The 23,828-nt window shown below is 44.5% G+C and overlaps 2 protein-coding genes across 3 annotated transcripts in view; one reads left to right on the forward strand and one right to left on the reverse strand.

Moving 5' to 3' along the window:
- The window catches only part of TPR (translocated promoter region, nuclear basket protein), a 44,729-nt gene extending 40,317 nt beyond the window's left edge, over positions 1 to 4,412 (forward strand). Inside the window, exons 49-51 of one of the 2 annotated variants that reach the window (XM_054384404.1) lie at positions 1,788 to 1,906; positions 3,205 to 3,303; positions 4,170 to 4,412. In XM_054384404.1, coding sequence (XP_054240379.1) covers positions 1,788 to 1,906; positions 3,205 to 3,303; positions 4,170 to 4,225 — 274 coding nt within the window. In that variant the 3' untranslated portion in view covers positions 4,226 to 4,412. The remainder of the gene's footprint in view (positions 1 to 1,787; positions 1,907 to 3,204; positions 3,304 to 4,169) is intronic. The other variant, XM_054384405.1, reaches the window with a different exon arrangement.
- A 3-nt stretch (positions 4,413 to 4,415) lies between these two features.
- PRG4 (proteoglycan 4) lies at positions 4,416 to 23,473 on the reverse strand. The gene is made up of 11 exons (XM_054384273.1): positions 23,377 to 23,473; positions 20,969 to 21,094; positions 18,705 to 18,824; positions 15,083 to 15,175; positions 9,702 to 13,289; positions 8,630 to 8,716; positions 8,211 to 8,350; positions 7,125 to 7,281; positions 5,821 to 6,000; positions 5,511 to 5,636; positions 4,416 to 4,519 (listed from the first exon to the last, which is right to left on the reverse strand). The coding sequence occupies exons 1-11, from the start codon at positions 23,471 to 23,473 to the stop codon at positions 4,416 to 4,418; spliced, it is 4,818 nt and encodes a 1,605-aa protein (XP_054240248.1).
- Positions 23,474 to 23,828: the final 355 nt, after the last annotated feature.

Below are 23,828 nucleotides of genomic sequence, written 5' to 3' on the forward strand. Positions count from 1 at the left end.
TCTGACCTTCAAGTCTGAAACCAAAGATCTTCAGACACTTTTCTTCTTTTCTCTTCAGACTTCTTTTCTCCTTCAGATTTCTTTCTCCTTCAGACTTTTTTTCCCCTTCAGCTTGGTTTTATTGGTTTTTTTCCTCCTTCAGATTTAACATAGCTAATATAAATCCCCCACATTTCTGCATTGTTTTAGACTACAGAGGGCTCTGCAGTAGTCAGGTATTGAAGATAAAAGCCCCACTTTGAGGGACTGGGGTTTGTAGAATAAAAGCTAAAGCATTAAAGTTTGTTAATAGAGAAAATAACTCCTTGCAAAAACAAGAAAGTAATAATGAAGTTATTCAGTTAAGGAGAAAAGATGTAGCACAAGTTGGAGAATAAGCAGCTCTTGAGAACCTGATAGACAAATGCTTTTGTCTTCCACATAGTAAGTGCAATTTTGAATAGAATCATTGCTATTATTTTGTTTTATGATGCAATACATTACCAATTGAAAAGGGGATATATTATAATTTGATCCTATGTCTTACAGTTGATTTTTATTTGGTGCATAATAATAAAAGATGTGTAGTTCACAATTTAACTGAATTTTTTTCTACTGACTGCAAGAGGTAGGAGGGTTGGTCCTAAGAAAATAAAATCATAGAATTAATGGAATCCTTTTGGTTGAAAAAGACCTTTAAGGTCACATAGTACAATCATTAACCCAGCACTGAAAGGCCACCACTAAACCATGGCACTACATGTACATACATGGCTTTGAAGTCCCTGCAGGGATGGGGACTCCACCACTGCCCTGGGAAGCTTGGGACAGGCCTTAACAGCCCTTTTTGGGGAAGAAATTGTTCCTCATGTTGACCCTAAACCTCCCCTGGCACAACTTGAGGCTGTTTCCTCTCATCCTGTCACTTGCTGCTTGGGAGAAGAGACTGACTGTCACCTGGCTCCAACCTCCATTCAGGGAGTTGCAGAGAGCCAAAAGGTCTCCCCTCAGGCTCCTTTTCTCCAGGCTGTTACTGCTACAAGTTAAGCATGGCAGAGTGTTTTCTTGATGCAGCACCAACTGGGACTGCAGTGCTCTGCCTTAGAGCACAGGACAGGTGTTCTCCTGTTAAGGTCTCATGTTTGTCTCTTACAAACCCACCTAATCTTTAGTGAATGAGAAGCATATCCACAGAGGAACTGAACGGGTCACAGAACGATCTGTAGTGTGGAACAGCCTGATAGCAGAGATCATCAGCCTGGTGCTGTTACAGAGCAGGTATTTCCCACAGTGTATGAGTTTAAGTTATCATCCTCTAGCAACTTTTATGTACCAATAAAGGTAGGTAAATGTATACCAGAAATGAGCTGCATTTAAACTAAACATAATATTTAGATTTTTCCAGCCCTGTAATGCTTTTTTACTTTTGAAGGTAGAGTCCAGATGATTTAGTTACTGCACCAGTAGGGGATCTGTAGGCATAACTGGTCAGTGTGGTCCCTCCACTTCATTCTTCCCCTGTCTTAAGCATAGGACCCCCCACATCATATAGCCTTGTTAAACTGCTTCTCTGACCCTCTCTGAAAGTATGTTGGCTATGCATATGGAGTTGAGCTTCACATCAAGGTAACCACATTGTTGTTTTTTCTTTAAGCTAGATAAATCTCTCATGTTTGAAGCAGGGGGGACACAACAAAGCAGAACAAAACTGGTGAGAATTTCTGGGGAAAGACATCTCCATAGGAATCTTACTGCTCCAGGATGAGCACAGCACTTACAGTTTTTATTTCCCTCTCCTTCATTTTTAGAATTACTTCAGAATCAGGCCTAGAAATTGACAGCCAGCAAGAAGAAGAATCTGTTCAAGCATCAGATGAGTCAGATCTTCCTTCGACTAGTCAAGATCCTCCTTCTAGTTCATCTGCAGGTATGGTTTAATTGCTGGAGTTGTTTCATACCAGTTCATGAAGTGTAGGAACTTTCCAGGCCTGCATCATGCACTGCTGGTAGATAAGATGCACAAAATGAGATGGAACTCTTAGAGCAAGATCATACTTTGGTGCCTGTAGTCTGAATGGCAAACTTTTTTTTTTTTTTTGTTTTTTTGTTTTTTTGTTTTTTATTACAGTAGATAGAGTAGGCTGAGAATAATGCTTCAAAGAGCAAAAGTTCTTCATAATTTGAAGATTCCCTCCATTGGTATATTTCGTGCCCTGGTATTGTTGGGTTAATAGTTAGACTTGGTGATCTTAAAGGTATTTTCCAACCACAACAATTCTATAATTCTATGTCAGATATAAATATTTTTTAATTCAATTAAATCATCAAAGAACAGGAATTAAATTACTCTTGCGTTACCCGCTCCAGTGCTCCAGGACTGGGGCAGAGCAGCTGGAAATTGCCTGGTGAAAAAGAACCAGGGGTGGGGGTGTTGGTCAACAGCTAGCTGAACAGGAGCCAGGAGTGCCCAGGTGAACCAAGCATCCTGGCCTGGATCAGCAATACTGTGGCCAGCAGTACTAGGGCAGGGATTGTCCCCTTGTAGTGAGCACTGCTGAGGCTGCACCTTGAAGAATGGGTTCAGTTTTGGGCCCCCACTCTTAGGAAGTACTTTGAGGGCCTAGACTGTTTCCAGACAAGGGCAGCAAAGTTGGTGAAAGATCTGGAGAGGAGCAGCTGAGGGAACTGGGGTTGTTTAGCCTGGAGAAAGGGAGGTTGAGGAGAGACCTTATTGCTCTCTACAACGCCCTGAAAGGAGGTTGGAGTGAGGTGGGGGTCGGTCTCTTCTCCCTGGTAACAAATGATGGGACAAGAGGAAACAGCCTCAAGTTACCCTGGGGCAGATTTAGGTTGAACGTAGGAATAATTTCTTTCCCAAAAGGGCTGTTAAGCCCTCAAAACAGGCTGACTGGGGCAGTAGTGGAGTCCCCATCCTGAGGATGTGTAGACATGGTGCTGAGGGACATGGTTTAGCAGCAAACTTGGTAATGTTAATTGTTGGACTTAATGATCTTAGGGGTCTTTTCCAGCCAAAAATGATTGTGTGATTCCATGAAAGAAGTCCCAAACATAGTTGTTTTGAGGCTTTTATTTATATTAGAGAAGATGTCAGTGAAATAAGGATGCACCTTCATCATTTTAAATTAAATTCAAGAGCATAATGCAGACCAAGTCATGTAAACGTTGACAGAGCAGACATCCTTCCCTGCCTTCCCTTGCTCACAGACACCAGCAGTAACCAGCCCAAGCCGTTCCGACGTGTCAGACTCCAGCCACCCACACTGAGGACTGGGGTTCGTGGCCGTCAGTTCAACAGACAGAGGGGTAAGTGTTGGGCCTTGCTTAAATTCAGGCTGTTTCAATGAAGTTAGGGCTTCCTTCCAGACCATCTTTGAAGACTTGCAAGCCGGCATTAGCTTGTGGAATAACACAGTATCACTGCCCTGGCTTTCAGTGCCTTACCCAGAGAGCTCTGATTTTGGTTTAGTGTTAGTCTGAGCAGGTTTGGAGAAGCAAAATTCCTTCAGCAGCACTTGGCTCTTATCAGCAGACAGAATTAAACTCCTACAATAAACTTCTGTATTAAAAATCGTCAGATGGATTGTATTCAATTTGGCATTTTAACAGTGTGGAAGACTTGATTACTTACATTGAAAGCATTTAGGACCAGGCCAGATGAGGCTTTGAGCAACCTAGTCTAGTGGAAGGTGTCCTTGCCTATGGCAGGCGGTTGGAACTAGATCATCTTTAATGTCCCATCCAACTCAAACCATTCTATGAATCTGTGATTTTATGACTGAAAGACAGGGATCTGGTATTTGAGAGAGGAAAAAAAAGTGTGGAGGTGGACCTAGGATAGATTTCCTAGTCTGTCACCATTTTTTTAGTAACCAAAGGGAAGGACTCACCGATTTCAACTAAGAATTCTATAATTGCTCTTTCAGCACAGGGCCTGAGCTAGGATGAGAAGTAACACCACTCTTTAAAAACACTACTGTCACATCTCTGTATCACTAGGCTCTAGGGACAGGGCGGGGGGGGGGCGGGGGGGGCTCAAATTTAACCAGAGAGGAAGCACTCCACTGCAGCAGCCATTCCTTAGAGAAGCATGAAGTATCACCTGTACCCACAGCTGATGGAAAGGGTGAAAAGAATTTCTCTTAATGCCTTTGTTTTCTTTCCCACCACAGGTGTAACTCATGCAATGGGAGGCAGAGGAGGCCTGAACAGAGGAAACATTAGTTAAAGGCTCTGTAATTACAACTGTGTATACAAAGTGCCAGTTTGCCCGTGGTTGCTTTAGTGTCATGAAGCCAGAGCTTGAAGCAGCATTTTCTACTTAGAGTTGTGTGCACACATTTCAATGTTTTATTAATAAAATTAGACCAAATGTCAACATTCAGATGGTATCTTTCTTTCAGCCCCTCTGCTCTGCATCACTTGCTAGGACAGTTGTACCAGTCTTTGGTCACAGTCTTTCCGGTGAGAGCAGTAACAGGTCTTGCGATTCTTTTGCCAACATCCAAGCTGTAGTAGCGATCTGAAATGGAGGGAGTCAGAATTCAGTGCCTCAAACTACTGCAGTTAGTACATGGAAGGAATCCTGAGGTGAAAGCCTTCCATTTAGTTTCAATTAGGCATGAATAGCAGATAGTCCATTCCATGCTCTATCTAGATCTATGGAGTTGAGAGGCTGTAACAATGAATTTTTGTTCTCAGCTTTAGGTTTTTCCATGTCCTTTTTGGTGTTTAGCTAAGTTTTACAGTACTGCTAATAATTAAATCTGTCCCAAGAGCAAGGAGTAGGGAAGAATCTTCTTAGACTGCCACAACACAATCAGACTAGAAATCAAATTAGAAATGAAACAATCCTGCACTGACTACAGAAGTGGGATCATGGGGTCCTCAAACGTGAACGGGCCCGTGTTAACGTTAGGAACTAGACCATAGTGGTAGAGACTTACTTTAGTATCCTGTGTTTGAATACAGCTAGTTCTTAGAGCTTTTTATTTCTACATTATCCAGAAAATCCTGAGGAATGCTTTTACATGATCCTAGCTAGGGAAAGGATCTACCCTAATCTTGAAAATCAATTATTTTTCTTCTTGTGAAGCAAAATGGTTTGTGTCCCTCCCTTTTTTGTTTTGTCAGAAATAGAGTTCTGTGGAAGCCAGTGACAGAACTATTGCTTGGGTAGTTGTTCAAGGATTTCACTTTGTCATTAATACAATTTGAGTGTCAGGATTTTTGTCACTTTCTAAGCCTGAACTCTTGGAGAAAGGCATTCTACAGCTGGCTGGTGTGAATCACTGTACCTCATTGCTGCTAGTTGCCCTGTAACTTTTCATAAAAGCAACATCTGTCAATTACAGGCAACACTTTAATTCTCAGGACTTTGTAGTAGCACTTAAAATCAGTCTTGCAAAACGACAAGTGGTAACCTCACACTTTGGTAAGCTGAGAGCTACATGGGCTTCTTCCTTCCCCTAGGCTTTTGAGGTAGGTAGTAACTTGTGTTAGCTTTAACTTACTGTAAGAGAAGGCATAATAATCATATCCGTCTGGCTTGTTCTGGTTGGGCAGTGACAGGGTATAATGGATGACCTTGGGGAGCCCTCTCCAGTAAGAATTCACTTTGATTTCGTTGTGCAGAACTCCTGCAAGTGAAACAAAACTGAAGTCAGGAGGCATCGCAGTGTGTCCATGGGTGTTGACTCGTGAAACCTACTGGGTTAAAAAACTTTACAAGTGCTGTATTTCCAAATAATGGTACCCAATGCTGTGTTTCAGAACCTGCCGAGATTGAACTGGCTGTGTAAAAGAACCTTTCAATAAAGTTACCTGCTGGGTATGAGTTGACCCTGACAGTCCGGATGATGGTTGGCATTCTCACTGCACGTTGGAAGCGTCTGCGTATCACAATCCTTGGCACGTAAGCTGGGTATCGGATGGTAACCCGGCTTCTCCTTTGACATTTCCTGGCTGGTTCTTGTTTGTACACATACTGTTGCATGTTGCCATCTGAACAGAGAGATTTGTTTCATTTGGTTAAAAAACAAAATCACACCTCACAAAGCGAGATGAGCTTTGAAGGTGTCACTGACATCCATATTGCACACAGGAAAGCAAGAGCATCACTCTAATACATCTACACCTCTGGCACCCTTTAGCTTTTTATATCCATTCCTACTTTGAGATTAAAAAACCCTCTGCTCTCTAAATTGAACACGTTTCTAGATATATTACTTGCAGCAGGCTCACTACAGTTAGGGCAACTGCTTTTGCTGCCCTCCTATCATCATGCAGAGGGAAAGACCATCTCCTTAGGCTGCATAAGAGGAGAGCTTAGAGACCAGAAAAGGGTCTGCATTTTGTAAACTTCTGCTTTTTAAATTCAGATAACGAATGCAGCTGGTGAAGGGCAGCAGAACAGGTCTTGTGAGGAGTGCCTGAGGGAACTCTAGTTGGTTAGCCTGGAGAAAAGGAGGCTGCGGGGAGAGAGCTCACTCTCTACAAGTCCCTGAGAGGAGGTTGGAATGAGGTGGGGGTTGGTCTCTTCCAAGGAACAAGCTATAGGAGAAGAGGAAACAACCTCAAGTTGCACCAGGGGAGGTTTAGGTTGAACATTTGGCAATAATTCCCCAAAAGAGTTTCCAAGCCCAGGAACAGGCTGCCAGGGAAGTAGTGCAGTCTCCACTCCTGGAGGGATTGAAAATCTGTGTAGATGTGGTACTGAGAGACATGGTTTAGTGCTGTAAGCATTACATCATTCATATAACTTCAAAAAAAAGAAAGAAAGGGGCAGGCCATTTTCATACACAGTATGAACCAGTAAGATTAAAGCCTCTCCTCTATTTAACTTGAGAGTTAAACAGTTTTACCACCAGATAAAACTTTCCTGTTTGCAGTGCTAGATTCTGTCCCCCACAGTCCTGTCTGTTTTTAAATATATATGAAGTTCTCTAAATACACAAATTTTTAAGGCTTCAGGTTATTTTCAATGACCCATTATACTATGACATCAGTTACGGTTTGGGATTTAAAAGAACTACTCCTTTCAGCCAAGAGAAATGGTAGTTTATTCCTGACTAATGTATTTCAAGCACCTTTTGATCATCTGTGACCTTCTGAACTATGAGACCTACCTTTTTTGATAAAATAAACAGATTCTGGTCTGCTGTTGTATCTTGCCACTGGGAGGGTTGCTACTATTTTCCCACGCAGCCCTGCAAATCCATTGGCAAGAGGTTTGGGATAGCCTTCATCCATAACTCCATTTGTGAAACGCCAATATAGGGGACCCTAAGGGTTGAAACAAAAAAATGAGCTTGAGAGGAAATTAATTCTTGGTAACTCTACTTCAGTATAGGCATGGTAAAAGTTGACTGGAACCATTCATCCATTTGCTGAAGCTGTATTTTTTTTTTCATGTTTGTATTGGATGGATGAATGGTTCCAGTCAACTTTTACCATGCCTATACTGAAGTAGAGTTACCAACAATAGTCCCAAAACCCTACCTTTGAGTAGGGGTAGAATATGTTAGGAAGGAACTGTTAAGAGTGGTTAGTGAACAAAGCAGTTTGCTTTATATATATATATATATACATTTTCAGGGACAGAAAATGCTGCTTGGATTCCAGGGCTGACAATTAATTAATTGGGAAATAACTGTATAATGAAGTGTATACATTCATTATCTCTCAGGAAGGGAAATACATTAGAAACAAGGGCAACAGCAAGCCATGGTTGAAGACCCCTATTTTAAAGACTTGGAAGTATGTTTAAGTGTGGCTCGTGTAAATACTACTCAGTGATCCGTTTTCTGTCAGTGCTTTCTCTCCTACCCAATTACAGGGGAAAAACAAAACAACTGAATTCAGGTTTTTTTCTGATAGGATGAGGTTGTGGATGCCCTCTCCCTGGGGATGTTCAATGTCAGGTTGGATGATGCCTCAAGCAACCTGGTCTAGGGGAAGGTGTCCCTGCCCATACTACAGGGCTTGGAACTAGATGATCTTTAACCCAAACCATTCTATGAATCAGGAAAGACAGACAAGGAGAGAACAGGGTTGAGACACTGAACTTTACCCACAGAGTTCCAAATCCACCTCACTAAAATTGCCATTTGTCCTATAAAATGAGCAACTCGGCCCCAAAAGCTCCCCAAGGCCCCCTTCTGCGGGGCTGCTCGGCCCTTTAGCCCTCTCCTCCGCCCCCCTTCGCTCCCCACCTTGATGAAGAAGGTCTTGCCGTCGCAGTTGCACCTGGAGAAGACCGAATCGATGGGTGAGGGGATGCCCCAGCCGTCGCTGATCCGGCGGGGATTGGTGGTCGGCGGGCTCCGGCCATTGAGCAGCCAGTAGTAGTGACCTGCGCGGCAGGATGGGATGCGTTGAAAAGCCTGCGGACCGGCGGGAGGGCAGGCAGGTGGACGCACGAAGGCGGGAATAGATGGTCCGAGAGGCTCGCGACCCAGCTTCCCTCGCTCCCGCCCTCAGGGACTGGCTGAGGCGGCTCCTGCCCTCAGGCGCAGCCGGGGCAGGCCAGGGAAGGCCGCAAAAGGTAGGGGCCAAGTCAGGCCGGGGATACCACCGGGAGTAGGGCGGCGGGAAAGAGGAGGAGAAGGAGGTCTGGGGCTGGCATACCAACCTCGAAAGACGGCCAGAGTGCCATTGGGCAGGGCCACCATGCCGTCTGCCGGCTTCCCGCTGCACAGGTCCTTCTCGTCCTTCATCGCTGCAAAACAAAAGTGTTCTGGGGTTTGTTTCACGTTAACAAAAACGGCGGTATCCCCTCAGCCCACTGCCGGTAGCACCACGGCTGTTAAATGCCATGCAAAGGGTTTAATTGCACATTTGAGGCACATTCTCGGCAAATTCTGCTCTCACGTTGTGGTGCCAGGAGTGCAGGGCAAGCCATTGCATAACCATGTGTGAATCTCTTTGCTTGTTGCTTACCCAAGTACCTGTACTTCAGAAAAAGACTCATAAATCTATCATATATTGCATGCGTAACTTAATTTCTTTATGCTCTGGCTGTTCACCTGATGTTTCTTCAAGCTGCTCTACTGAGTTTCCTCCCTCCTTCTCATTTCTCAAAAAAAATCACTTTCTGTTAAATATAAAGGAAAGGTGAATCTGTTGTGGACAAATATCCAAGTATTTCCCATCTAAGAACCTTGTTGGGTTTTTTCAGCCCTCCAAAATGTCTCTGCATAGAAGATTGAAAAAAACATGCCCCAGAACTTGCAAGCTGTATCTGATTTAAATAAATTGGGAGGGCATGAAAAAGGTGACATAGAGGAAAAAAAGGAGGAAAAAACCCTTTTTGTCTGTCAGATGTTTTTTTGTATCTGACTACAAAATGGCTGGTTAGGTGCCATGATTAATGGTAGATACTCAGCTTGAGTCCCTAGTGCTGTTTTCATGGGACTCAGAAATCTTTTTTTTCTTGTTTTTTTTCTGTTTGTATTTTCTACATCACTTCCAGCAAATGATTTTCACCAGCACCAACTATTGAAGCAAGGTCATGCTCTAAAGTACATGGAGAATTTCGTTAACACCACAACTGAAAACTGAGGTGTTCAGGAATATTCAGAACCATGGTTCTGGGTTGACCACTGGGACCAGATAGAAAGGTCTTCCATGACCTTGCCTCATGTATTTTGTTGTGTTCTGTGGTGAAGTTACTGGTGGTTTTGTACCTACTGGGATGCAATTACCTTGTGTTTCTCCAGTCAGAACTGGCAAGTCAGCAGTTTCTGTTAGAGGCTGGTTGTTTATCTCCGGCTCTTTTTCTGGCAGAGTTTCAGGGTTGGCTGGCTGAGGCTCCTCTCTCGTGTCCCCAATCTCCTGGAAATGTATAGTTGGCTTGGATGTCCCGTTAGAAACAAGGAACATTTCTTCTATCGTGTCTTTTTTATCTCTTGTGGTGGTCACTTGGGTAACTGTAGTTTCCTCTCCTCTCTCAGTCCCAGGGGCTTTTTCAGTGGCACCTTCTATTTCTTTCCCAGGTGTGACGCTAGTTTCTTTGATGGTCGTTACCTCTTTTCTACCAGCTGTTGTTGTCTCTACCACAACACATACGGTACTTGTGCCCTCTTTAGCTGTTGTAGTTTCCTTAGCTTCCACAGTTGTGTCTCTGGGTTTAGGTTCTGAATCTGTTTTGGCAATTGTTGGCAACAGAGTGGCCTTGGCCAAGGGAGTTGTGGCTGCTATGGTGGTTATTACAGTTGCTGTTCCCACAGGGCTTTCTTCTTCTTTAGCTGTTGTCTCTTTGGGTGTGGGAGCCTTGCCCTGCTCAGCTGGGCTTGTTTCTTCTTCTGCAGCTGTTGGAGTCTTTTTGTCAACAGTAGTTGCTTCTGGTTCAGCCATTGTAGTGACAACTGGTTTAGCTATTACCCCCAGAGTTACAGTGGTAGTTGGGTCTTTCCTAGTTGCTGCTGTGAAAATGTCTTTAAGCACAGTAGTTTTGTCTTTCTTGGGGGTTGTAACCTCTTTGTTCAAGGTGGTTGTTTCTGCTCTAGTTGTTGTCTCTTGGATTAGAGGAGTAGTAACAGTTTCAGTTGCCTCTTCAGCTTTGGGGGTGGTGGGAGAGTCAGGCTTGGTGGTTGGTGCCTCTGGGGTTGTCTCTTCAGGTTTGGGGGTGGTGGGAGAGTCAGGCTTGGTGGTTGGTGCCTCTGGAGTTGTCTCTTCAACTTTGGGGGTGGTGGGAGAGTCAGGCTTGGTGGTTGGTGCTTCTGGAGTTGTCTCTTCAACTTTGGGGGTGGTGGGAGAGTCAGGCTTGGTGGTTGGTGCCTCTGGAGTTGTCTCTTCGGGTTTGGGAGTGGTGGGAGAGTCAGGCTTGGTGGTTGGTGCCTCTGGAGTTGTCTCTTCAGGTTTGGGGGTGGTGGGAGAGTCAGGCTTGGTGGTTGGTGCTTCTGGAGTTGTCTCTTCGGGTTTGGGGGTGGTGGGAGAGTCAGGCTTGGTGGTTGGTGCCTCTGGAGTTGTCTCTTCAGGTTTGGAGGTGGTGGGAGAGTCAGGCTTGGTGGTTGGTGCCTCTGGAGTTGTCTCTTCAGGTTTGGGGGTGGTGGGAGAGTCAGGCTTGGTGGTTGGTGCCTCTGGAGTTGTCTCTTCAGGTTTGGGGGTGGTGGGAGAGTCAGGCTTGGTGGTTGGTGCCTCTGGAGTTGTCTCTTCAGGTTTGGGGGTGGTGGGAGAGTCAGGCTTGGTGGTTGGTGCCTCTGGAGTTGTCTCCTCAGGTTTGGGAGTGGTGGGAGAGTCAGGCTTGGTGGTTGGTGCCTCTGGAGTTGTCTCCTCAGGTTTGGGAGTGGTGGGAGAGTCAGGCTTGGTGGTTGGTGCCTCTGGGGTTGTCTCCTCAGGTTTGGGGGTGGTGGGAGAGTCAGGCTTGGTGGTTGGTGCCTCTGGGGTTGTCTCCTCAGGTTTGGAGGTGGTGGGAGAGTCAGGCTTGGTGGTTGGTGCCTCTGGGGTTGTCTCCTCAGGTTTGGAGGTGGTGGGAGAATCTGCCTCTGCTGCCTCTGTGGCCTCTGGAGTTGTTTCTTCAAGCTTAGGGGTGGTGGGAGAATCTTCTTCTGGTGCTTCTGGGGTTGGCTCCTCAGGTTCAGGGGTGGTGGGAGAATCTTCTGGTGCCACTGTGGCTTCTGGGGTTGTCTCTTCAGGTTCAGGGGTGGTGGGAGAATCTTCTGGTGCTTCTGGGGTTGTCTCCTCAGGTTTGGGGGTGGTGGGAGAATCTTCTGGTGCTTCTGGGGTTGTCTCCTCAGGTTTGGGGGTGGTGGGAGAATCTTCTGGTGCCTCTGTGGCTTCTGGGGTTGTCTCCTCAGGTTTGGGGGTGGTGGGAGAATCTTCTTCTGGTGCCTCTGTGGCCTCTGGGGTTGTCTCTTCAGGTTCAGGGGTGGTGGGAGAATCTTCTTCTGGTGCCTCTGTGGCCTCTGGGGTTGTCTCTTCAGGTTCAGGGGTGGTGGGAGAGTCTTCTTCTGGTGCCTCTGTGGCCTCTGGAGTTGTCTCTTCAGGTTCAGGGGTGGTGGGAGAGTCGTCTTCTGGTGCCTCTGTGGCCTCTGGAGTTGTCTCTTCAGGTTCAGGGGTGGTGGGAGAGTCGTCTTCTGGTGCCTCTGTGGCCTCTGGAGTTGTCTCTTCAGGTTCAGGGGTGGTGGGAGAGTCGTCTTCTGGTGCCTCTGTGGCCTCTGGAGTTGTCTCTTCAGGTTCAGGGGTGGTGGGAGAGTCGTCTTCTGGTGCCTCTGTGGCCTCTGGAGTTGTCTCTTCAGGTTCAGGGGTGGTGGGAGAATCTTCTTCTGGTGCCTCTGTGGCCTCTGGAGTTGTCTCTTCAGGTTCAGGGGTGGTGGGAGAATCTTCTTCTGGTGCCTCTGTGGCCTCTGGAGTTGTCTCTTCAGGTTCAGGGGTGGTGGGAGAGTCTTCTGGTGCCTCTGTGGCCTCTGGGGTTGTCTCTTCAGGTTCGGGGGTGGTGGGAGAGTCTTCTGGTGCCTCTGTGGCCTCTGGGGTTGTCTCTTCAGGTTCGGGGGTGGTGGGAGAGTCGTCTTCTGGTGCCTCTGTGGGTTCTGGGGTTGTCTCTTCAGGTTCAGGGGTGGTGGGAGAATCTTCTTCTGGTGCCTCTGTGGCCTCTGGGGTTGTCTCTTCAGGTTCATGGGTGGTGGGAGAATCTTCTTCTGGTGCCTCTGTGGGTTCTGGGGTTGTCTCTTCAGGTTCAGGGGTGGTGGGAGAGTCTTCTTCTGGTGCCTCTGTGGGTTCTGGCGTTGTCTCTTCAGGTTCAGGGGTGGTGGGAGAGTCGTCTTCTGGTGCCTCTGTGGGTTCTGGGGTTGTCTCTTCAGGTTCAGGGGTGGTGGGAGAATCTTCTGGTGCCTCTGGGGTTGTCTCCTCAGGTTCGGGAGTGGCGGGAGAATCTTCTTCTGGTGCCTCTGGGCTTGTCTCCTCAGGTTTGGGGGTGGTGGGAGAATCTTCTTCTGGTGCCTCTGGGCTTGTCTCCTCAGGTTTGGGGGTGGTGGGAGAATCTTCTTCTGGTGCCTCTGGGCTTGTCTCCTCAGGTTTGGGGGTGGTAGGAGAATCTTCCTCTGGTGCCTCTGGGCTTGTCTCCTCAGGTTTGGGGGTGGTGGGAGAATCTTCTGGTGCCTCTGTGGCCTCTGGAGTTGTATCTTCAGCCTTCGGAGTTGTTGGAGGTTCAGCCTCAGTTGTTGGTGCCTCTGTGGCTTCAGGAGTTGTGTTTTCAGGTTCAGGGGTGGTGGGTGCATCTGCTTCAGTTGTTGGTGCCTGTGTCGTGGCTGGTGGATCTGTTGGAGCTATAGTGGTCTCTGCAGGAGTTGTTGCTGTTGTGGGAAGAAACAGACATAAAGAGACTGGAGTGGCAGTGTCCACACTTACTGCATGTGAATTTATTACCCTCAGCTGCTCGTCTTTCCAAGAGTTGGGTTTATGGTGTTTGCTTTAAGACTTTCTGTGTAAAATTGCACTTAATGGGCTCTGAAGTGGCTGAAACACTTACATTGGCAGAAAAATTCCAGGCTCTGTGGAAACCTGAGTGAGTTTGATAAATGGGTAGTCTGTGGAATTTCTTATTTGTCCAAAGACCAGCAAACTATTCTGGCCTGGGTTAGGTGTGAATCCCTTCTGACTGCAGGGGCTTTGCAGCAGCTTAGCTAAGGTTTAACAAGTCCTTTTGGCCAGCCTGTGCCTCTAAGCACAGCACAGCAGGATTTAGGCTGGTGTTGGGAGGTGAGGCCACATGCTGTTTCCATCCTTTATCTTAGAAGGCAAACCTCACTAGTCCTAGTAAGACTTTCTCCATCTCTTCTTTAGATCCACTCCTCTGACCTTAATTGTAGCGTAGCCTGTATGATGACTTGGCCTTGAAGAGAGGTAGGGAAATGGGAGGAAAGGAGTACAGCCACTGCCTGCATCTCCTACTGTAGCTTTACCTGTCAACTAGACTTGGTTGCCCAAGGCCTCATCCAACCTGGCCTTGAACACCTCCAGGAAGGGGACATCCAGAACCACTCTGGGCAACCTATTCCAGAGCCTCAGCACCCTTGTACTGAAAAATTTCACCCGAAGATCCAGTCTACGCTTGCTCTCCCTCAGCTTCAAACCATTCCCCCTTGTCTTGTCACTAGATGCCATTATAAAAAGTCCCTCTGGAGGATCCCTTCAGGTACTGGAAGGCAGCTATAAGGTCCCTCTGGAGTCTTCTCTTCTCTAGGCTGAACAACCCCAGCTCCCTGAGCCTATCTTAACTCTAAAAGTCTAAACAAATCTGAGCTGTTGTTGATCATCATGGCTTGATGACTGTAGCAGCACCCGTGTGGTGTTCCTCCCAGGAGAGTGAGAAATAACCCCTGTGTAAATCTGTTGTAGAAAGAGTCTGGCATGAGCAGGGTGGTACAGATCAGGTTTTTCTCCCACTTCCTATGTCTGAAGCACCATAAGCCAAGTAGGATCCTGCTAATGGTAATCTGAATGTCCTTAATTTTGTTTCATTTAACACACTATACTGATTGTTTTGGTGATAGGAAGTTCCCATAACAGCAAGGTTAGTACTCCAAGTTTCAAATAATTCTAAAATAATGTTTAAATATTGGCCAAAATTGGTCTCATTTCATTCTTATTACTTCAGACTACAAACTGATCTCCTGAGTTATCACTCTCAACTGCTGGACAGAACACCAAAGCATGCAGGAAGGCAACAGAACAAACAAGTGATGTGCTTTCTGAAGCTGCATGAGGCCTGGTTAGACGAAAGCCAGAGAACCTGCTAGCAGACTTTTCTCTCTTGGTCCTGCCAGTTCACCACTGCCCCAAAACACAACACCCTTCCTGTTCTAGCCATGGACTTGGTCCAAAGCTGTCGATGGAACGTAACATGTTTTTGGAAGATGTTTGAAAACCCAAGAGGAGACATCCTCACACTGCAACATCTGTTCTTAGTGACCTCTTCACAGTCAGTGTCCTGAGGTCTAGGTGAGGTCATTAGTTTATAAACCAGTTCCAAGTTGGTAACTGTCTGGTAATGTCTCACATTGCCTTTCTATTTCCAGAGCAGGAAAATGGTCTTGAATGTTCCTTCAGGTAACACCCATCCTGTTTCATTCATATACTGTCCTACCTTCATCCTCTGATGGCTTCTCCTCATCTTTGGATGACCTTTTAGATGTTGATTTGTTTTCTGGAGGAGGTGGTGTTGGCTTTGGTGTGTGTGCTGAAAAAAAGAAAACCATCTATTAAGAGGAGGCTTCACAAGTGCCTGGTGCCAGCTGTAGAGGAAGAAAGCGATTACATTTCAGTGACTGACTTCCATATAAATTTCATTTTCTTCCTATCCATAGGATTTTTTTTTTGGTAGTATTCAGGGGAAAATGAGCACAAATTGCCTTTGGATCCCCAAGTGTTTTGTCACAGAGGGGAGAAATGTTCTTTGCAGAAGGTTGAGGTGAGGCATTGTTTGCTAACAGCAGTTCTGAGATGGGATGCATTCTGAGTGCTATGTTCTGAAAACCTGTCTAACAGCTATTGTCACCTAGTATTTTTTTATTAAGGATGCCTTGGGACTAACTTGCTGGAGTAGATCTGAGAGTTGTCCTATTAGCCCATTATTTACTTTGGTAATCTCCAAAGGGAAGGGGGTTCAACCACCTCCCTGGGAAGCCTGTTCCAGTGTTTGAGAATCCTATTCCAGTGAAGTTTCTTCTAGTGTCTAAGCTAAGCCTCCCGTGGTGCAACTTGAGGTAATATCCTCTGGTCATATCACTCATTATTAGGGGCACTGACCCCCCTCCATCATCCAGCTTTTCCGGGTCCCTCTGTAGAATCTTCCTAACCTCAAGCAGGTGAAGATTCCCTCCCAACTTAGCATCATCTACAAGCTTACTGAGGGTGTACTCAATCCCTAGAGATACAGTAGTTCTACCCAAGTGATCATTTTGGAGAGACATCTCGGAAGCAATAGTTTCCTTGAAGGAGACATGAGCTATAAAGCAGCCATGAATTAAAGAAATAACACAAGATCTGAGCATTAAGTAAACTCCTGGTAGGCTGAATTTTAGGAAAAGCTGGTAATTTGTGTTTGGGTTTTTGCACATGAATCATAGAATGGCTTAGGTTGGAAAGGACTTCGGACATCATCTACTGCAATCTCTCTGCCATGGGCAGACACACCTCTCAACTGGACTTGGTTGCCCAAGGCCTCATCCAGTCTGACCTTAAACATCTTCAGAGAAGTTTTTTGCTTCCAGTATGAGCTAGGAAATATTTTTTAATGAATTGTTGTGTCAAGTTTTAAAACCAGAAGTAAGGCTCCCTTCCACCCTTGTAGAAGGATCTTGTTAATTGTGAAGAAACTGTGATGGAGCTAAGAGAATCTGCAGAATTGATTTTCATCCATCTAAAGGAGCAAGTGCTATGGGTCTGTGTAATCAGCTTTTCACAGAAAGAGAGTGATTTCTGTCTCATAAGGTGATGCCCATGGTGTCAAAGCATTTACTTTCATAGCAAGCTGGTACTCAAAGCAAGTAAGGTTGGGTGTTGGACTATATATTGAAGATTGTAATGAGAAAGGGAGAAATTAATTGTTGAATTGAATCACTTTGGGAGCTGAATCAGCTTTCAGAGGAGTCAGGAGTGGGGGGGAAATATGTTTGACATGTCTTAACTCTGTGTGTGTGTGTATTCAGAGAATACAGGGCTTCTGGAGCATAGAAAATATAAGTGCTCTCTAGGTATCCATTGTAAACTTAGCTTCACTATACAGAAGAAAGCATGCATAAGATGGAGAAACAGCAGTTATCCCAGGAAGTTTGACAGGTTCTTCAGTGTCTCACACATAGACAAAATACTGACATTGAGTACAGCAGGAGGGCCTGCTTGGGGGATTTTTATTGAGTTTTGCATTTTTGCAAATGTTACATTTGACAAAAAGTAGTAGCAAAGCTAAGTAACTAAAATATGAGAAGAAATTCTCTAAGATGGAGAGCAATTGCTTAACATCTCATTCTGTTTGAGGTGAAGAAGTGTGAGAGTGTGTTAAACCCAGCAGAACGACAGAGGTATTAAGCAACCTTAAAGATAGCAAACTCTCCTCAAGACACTTCCAATACATTTATCCTTCTTTAGACATCCAGTCAGAAAGTGCTGAATACTTTGAAAATAGGATCTATTTCAGTATCAATTATTGTGCAAGTGAGCAGCAAACCCGAGCTGTTCTACCAGCACTCGGGGACTGGGAGTGGTTGGTGAAGTGAAGCAAGTGATAATCCATAACTCATCTTGTTTGTTCAAATGCTTGCTTTGGAAGTTGGCTGCCTTGGAGGTTGTCTGATCTGTGAACACAGCAACCTGGTGCCAAGCCATGGCTGCCAAGTCTGCTCACAGGAATCAGTTTAGGTATGTAAGCAGCAGAAAGTTTAAGGATGTGATGAAGTGAAACTTTCTGTGGGTGTTTACTAGACTAGAATTCAAGTGCCAGTCTTGTCAAAGCTAAAGTGAGGGTGAAACTGCACCTCCTGATCTTTGCCTTTGTGCTTGACTAATAAACAGGTTGACTAACCACCAGATTCTGCAGTGACAGGCACAAAACATAAAAGCAGCTGTGGATCAGTGCAATTCTTCCCCAAAGTGAATTTGCAGCCCGAAGGTTAAATGCACATTTCCTAAAAGTTCCTCTTGCTGCAGCATGAATGTGTAACTGCTTCAAACCAGGCAGATCCTACTGTCCTTCCCTCTGTCCTTCTAGGACAGGTTTCTGTGCTCTCTTCCCAGTTTGGATTTGGGTTCTGAATGGCTCCAGAAATAGACTCCACTACCTCTCTGGGCAGCCTGGTCCAGTGCTCCACCACGCTCAAAAGAAGTTCCTCTTCATGTTTAGATGGAACTTCCTATGTTCAATTTTGTGTCCTGTCACTGGGCACCACTGAAATAAGATTGGTCCCATCCTCCTGACACTCACCTTTTAGGTATTGATCAGCATTGATAAGATTGCCACTCAGTCTTCTCTTGTCCAAACTAAAAAGCCCCAAGTCTCTCAGCCTTTCTTCATTGAGAGATGTTTAAGGGCCCTAATCATCTTTGTAGCCCTTTGCTTGTACCCTCTCAAGCAGTTCCCTGCCCTTCTTGAACTGGGGACCCCAAAACTGGACACAGGACTTGAGGTGAGACCTAAGCAGGGTAGAGTAGGTGGAGAGGAGAACCTCCCACAACCTGCTGGCCACACTCTTCTTGATGCATCCCAGGATGCTATTGGCTTTCTCGGCCATGAGGGCACATCGCTGGCTCATGATCATCCTGTTGTCCACCAGCACTCCCAGGTCTTTTTCTACAGAGCTGCTTTGCAGCAGGTCAACCCCCAACTTATACTGATCCATGGGGTTATTCCCCTCCAGGTGCACTTGCTGATCTTCATGAGGTTCCCCTGTGTCCAGCTCTCTAGCCTGTCCAGGTCTTGCCAGGTGACAGCACAGCCTGACAGGGTGTCAGCCACCACTCCTTGTTTGGTGTCATCAGCAAACTTGCTGAGGGTCCTCTATGTCCCTTCATCGAGGTCTTTGAATGACTGGACCCAGTACTGACCCCTGTGGTACACTGCTAGTTGTGGACTTCTAGCCAGACTCTGTGCCACTGACTGCAACCCTCTGAGCCCTATCTTTCAGTTGGTTTTCAATCTCCCATGTTCTCTGATCATCCAAAGCATCTCTGTTTAAATCTAGAGAAAACACAGTGCTGAAGACATTTCTTACCTTCTTTGCAGTATTTGGTGTAGTCCGGGCAGCATTTGCCGTACCTTTCGCAGTCTGCATCACAGTCACACTCCCTTCCTCTTTCAAAGGCTTCAAAGCAACGTCCTTCACAGGAGACTGCTGTGTAGAGCAGAACAAGAGAAGTCAGTATTTCTGGCTGGCTCATGTTTAGCACTGGGACCTTTCTACAGTGAAGCCATTTGCTTGAGCTGATGTAAAGAACAGCCTCATAGACCCAGGTGGTTGTTTTGGGCTGATTCAGAACTTGAAAACTGATTGGATCAGGCTGTGCAACCAGAACTGCACTTTGCTGTTGCAACATTGTGAGACCATTTGGAATTTAGAGTGGAATAAAACATGATCTCAGTGTGTACTTTAGCTAGGTCCCATCATAGAAGAGTTCCATTTCCCTAATGGAACAGCAGTTATCCAAAGATATTTGCATAATTGCTATTTAAATAATCAATTATCAGTCATCCTAAGGGATCTGCATGACTGCTATTGAAATATTCAATTATCAGTTATCCAAAGAGATTTGCATAACTGTTATTTAAATATGAAATATGAATAGTTCTAAATTGGGCTTTCATAGAAGGTGCTCATCAGGGTACCACTTTGTAGCCAGGGTGATGTCTGCCGAAGTACTTCTGAAAAATCATTTCCCCAAATAGGTCATGACCTGGTGCCCTCTGGGCAAGCAGTGCCACTTAATCGTGTCAGTGATTTAATGAAGTTACACAGAGTGGTTGGTTTTGAAAAGTTATCCCAATGTATTTAATATAGTTCTTAAATTATGAGTGCTAAAGTACTATCTACTCGTTTAATATTAAGGGACTTGAACATCTGTCCTGTGAAGAAAGACTGAGAGACCTGGGGCTCTTTAGTCTGAAGAAGAGAAGGCTGAAAGGGGATCTTATCGATGTCTGTAAATATCTGGGTGGTGGGTGTCAAGATGAAGGTGCCAGGCTGTGTTCACTGGTGCCCAGTGATAGGACAAGGAACAACAGGTACAAGCTAGAACACAAGGAAGTTCCACCTCAACATGAGGAGAAACTTCTTTGGTGTGAGGGTGCTGGAGCCCTGGAGCAGGCTGCTCTGGAGACTTTCAAAATCCACCTGGATGTGTTCCTGTGTGTGCTGCCCTAGGTGGTCCTGTTTTAGTAGTGGGGTTGGACTCGATCTCTAGAGGTGTCTTCAACCCCTGACATTCTTTGATTCTGTGATCTACCATGTTTTTCCCTGATTAATAACCACATACTTTTAGCATTTATTTATTGGTTAACTCCTGACTATTTCAGTCACTACAGTACTTCTGTTTTATACAAAAATTGACCAAATGGTTGCAGACTTCAGCAGAACACTGTTACTCTATTGTTCAAAGACAAAATTTGGTCTTAACTTTTATTAAATATTATCTAGGTGTCTGGCCTACCATAAATAGGCAACAATTAAAATGCCTCAGGATATACTTTCAGTTATGAAAAAATGCTGTTGTCCTCTCACATATCAAAATCAGAATGGGAAGACTGAAGTGCAAGTGTTTGCAGTGTGCAGGATGAGCATTTTGGGGGGTGCTATGTCTGCGTTTTGAACAGCGCTCAGTCTGTGCTGCTGAAGAAGTCTTAGCTTGCACCTGTGATCTCACTACAACCACAGTGTAATGTAACAGACTGCAGTTACCTAAACCACTGATATTTTTGGCATTAGTGATTCCAGAGGAAATACATTTTTTACTATCAGTAGATCAGTTTGAAAGACCTGTATTTGTTTATATGATACAATTTTGCAGAGAAATAAAGGCTATAAGATAACTCATGCAACCATCTCTTCCTTCAAACTCTGGTCATGGTTCTGATCCAGAGCCAATTTCTATCCATGAAAGGACACCCTCTGCCTTTGGATTAGACCCTACAGCTTTTACACATTTTAAATTTGTGTTGCAGTGTCCCAGAATTTCTTTGCGGAAAACCTTAAATTTGCTTTTACTTGTTGCATAAGAAACAAACAGGTACAGTACAAAGACCCTAAGGAGAAGAAAACAAGCATTAGATAAACTGAATCCACAGGCTAATTTGAGTGGGTTGTGAGGTTAACACTAAGGTTTTGGTGGAGGAGAACAAAACGTGTATGAGAGGAGAACAAGGACACAGCCAGCTAAGAGACATTTAAGCATTCAGAGGAGAGACACTGGTATGGTAGGGAGTTGGAGCAAACAGGATGGGGGGAGTCTTGCTGACAGGTGCTGGCTGCATTTGGGAACTTACCCGCTGTGCAGACTTTCTTGTAGTCAGAGCAGCACTCCATGTAGCGATGACAGCTAGAATCACACTGGCAGTCATGCTGTCTAGAATACCCTGCCCCACATCTCCCTGTACAGCTTGATGATAAATCTAAAATCACACAACACTGCTGTAAACATTTCCAAAACAAAAGGCCACAGAAGGAAATGATGAATGATGAAGCAGTAAGATCAATCTTATTTTTTTTTTTTCTTATAGAATACCATTTCCTCACTGGGTGTTGTGGAAACTGTGGGCCTGGTGAAACCCCTCCTAAAGGCATCAGAGGTTTGCAGTGAGCCAGCCTGAGGACCAGCAGCAGCACACGCTCAGGTTAGAGGGGTGTTCTGCTGAGGACAACTTGTTTCTCTTGTTTCAGGGACTAATGTTTTAGGTATTAATTAATAGTTCAGCACTATGACCACAGCAGCTCTGGCATCCAGACCAGCCTGTGCTGATATATGAGCCAGGTACTAGCTTGTTTTGCAGATTTCTTCTGTATCTTGATTCAACATAGGTACAGTTATAGATTTGTATCTGCACAACTATACCTGACAGACCCATTAGGTCTCTCTGACTTTTGATAGCGTTCTTCGTAATAACCAAATAGTATGAGTTTAACTTGCACACTGGTGAGTGCTGTCCTAACAAATATAGGTCCCAGAGCCATTTTTATTGGAAGTTTTCAAAATCTACCTCTCCTCTGCATTGTTTGTTTTGTTGTTGGTTTGTTTGTTTGTTTTCCCTGAGATCAGATTCGATATCAACTCTGAAGTTAGAAACAGTTGTGATCTAGACTTGCAGTCTTCTATAAAGTGCTTTCTATTTTTTAATTAGGAGATCATTTATTAGCAGGCTAACTTAGAAGCTCATCCCACAACTTTACTGCTAGATTGCTGTAGTGTTGGAAGATGCTAGATAATAATAAATGGTGCAGATCACACTGGTAAGCAAGATGTCAGGAGGTCTGCTTTCAAACTGCAACCATTCCAGCTTGGCAGTACTTTGTTGCCTGCTACTGCCAGGTCAGATATTCACCTTGCAACACCTCCCCTTCCTATATGAAGTCTCTACTAATACAACATACTAGCAGCTTCTTCTGGAAATGAAACATGCAGGACCACAAGTGAAGCGCCCCTAAATACAAACAAAGAAGCTGAACAATCAGCAAGCTCAAACAAGAATAGGATAATCAGCTGAAACACTGAGGAACAACAAGAAAATAACAAGAAATAACAACATGTAACACAACACAACACCAAACACAACTTCTAACAGCACACACTCCACCTGTGTGTCTGCATGAAGGACCACAATGGAATAACAAATAATCACATATGTTGTGATTTTCAGCAGCTGGGAATAGTGTTTATCTCCACTTTGTTACAAATAGTGACTTGGGTGTTAGGAATAAATGAAGAAGTTTAATGGGCTCTTAATATGGGAATTGAAAAGAGAAGATCCAGACATCTTCCTTGATGGCTAAGTTCCAAATATATTGCACAGTTCCTCCCATATGGGAAGAAGAAATATACAAAAATAACACCTTTTCATTTGTTTGTTTTAATTTTAGGACTTGTGAGTTAAGTTACAGAAAATGCCTAGATGGTTCTAGCTGCTGTTGCGAAGAGTCTTGATTTTTGCTGAAAATCGTGGGAATGCTTGTGTCAAAGAGGGTGAAGCATCAGACTGCAGGTCAGGTCTGACATCTGCAGTGCCCTGATGAGCTGCTCAGATGCACAAATGTGAGGTCTTCTCCTATCAAGTAGTAATAAATCATTTTCTACTGGCAAGTAATACACAAAGTTATTACTGTAACAAGTTGAGAGCTGTGACAGGACAGGCCTTGCCAGACTGCAAGTTCTTCTGTTTCTTCTGTGCTACTTTAGTTAGGAATCAGTTATAGAGCTTTGAAAGCAAATAAATATCTGTAGTATTAGACAAATAGTTGCCAAAAATCAGCAGTTATTTGGTGATAATAGTGCATTTAATGACAAAGCACTTAGCATGGTATAGACATTTCATTCCCTGAACCTACTGTATTTAAATATTTCTAACTAAAACTGTGTGGATCTTGTAACTTTAGTATGATCAACAATCCCTTGGGCTAAATATGTCAGTCTGAGGACAGCAGGATCTGTAGAACATGTTGAGAGACAAGTAGGTTCACAGACCTTGTGAATTATATTCATGCTATTCCTCCAAAAAACAGGACCATGCTGTACTAAAATATTTCTGAAAATATTTTGTGATGGTGAGACTGACTCAAAATGCCTTTCTGAATCAATAGAAGGTTCTAGAACTTTGTATTTTTATGAAGATGAATTTGAAGCATGCTTAGCTTTTGTCAGATATCCTAGACACCCTCCCTTCAACTTTGGATGTTACAATACCTTGAGAAGAGACTTCTTGAATCAAAGATAGTGAGAGGATCGCCAAGGAAACACAGAGTATGTTCCATATGATCATTACTTTCAGGTACGACATCATTCCTGAAAAGAAATAACCTCACATTACTGCAGGCAATTCAATTAGTCAGCTCATCACCTAAAGAAGATGGCAATGCATGTCTTTATACAGCATGTCTAATGATTGACACCATTTATAAGATAAAATCATGTTGTTTCATAACACCACAAAATGAATAATAAAATTATTCAAGGATAAATTACTGATTTAGAATTACTCCATAAATTCTCTCTTAGTTATTAGTCATTTAACTGTTCAGTTTTGTGGTAAGACTGGGAAGAATCATTATTAACAAGTCATTTTGGGCAGGATTTTATTACATTAAAACAACAGACTACTAATTCTTCTCCTGTTAACGTGTCAGTAAAACAGTTTC

Source organism: Indicator indicator, chromosome 10, assembly GCF_027791375.1.
Source record: "Indicator indicator isolate 239-I01 chromosome 10, UM_Iind_1.1, whole genome shotgun sequence".
NCBI lineage: Eukaryota > Metazoa > Chordata > Aves > Piciformes > Indicatoridae > Indicator > Indicator indicator.

Bases quoted from the DNA above. Each gene is read 5' to 3' on its own strand.
- PRG4 (XM_054384273.1), bottom strand. From the start codon at position 23,473: ATGATGTCGTACCTGAAAGTAATGATCATATGGAACATACTCTGTGTT. The intron at 15,176-18,704 runs GTAAGAAATGTC...TCTTTTTTTCAG, and splicing joins CACCAAATACTGCAAAGAAG to CACACACACCAAAGCCAACA. The intron at 8,717-9,701 runs GTAATTGCATCC...TTTGTTTTGCAG, and splicing joins TCTGACTGGAGAAACACAAG to CGATGAAGGACGAGAAGGAC.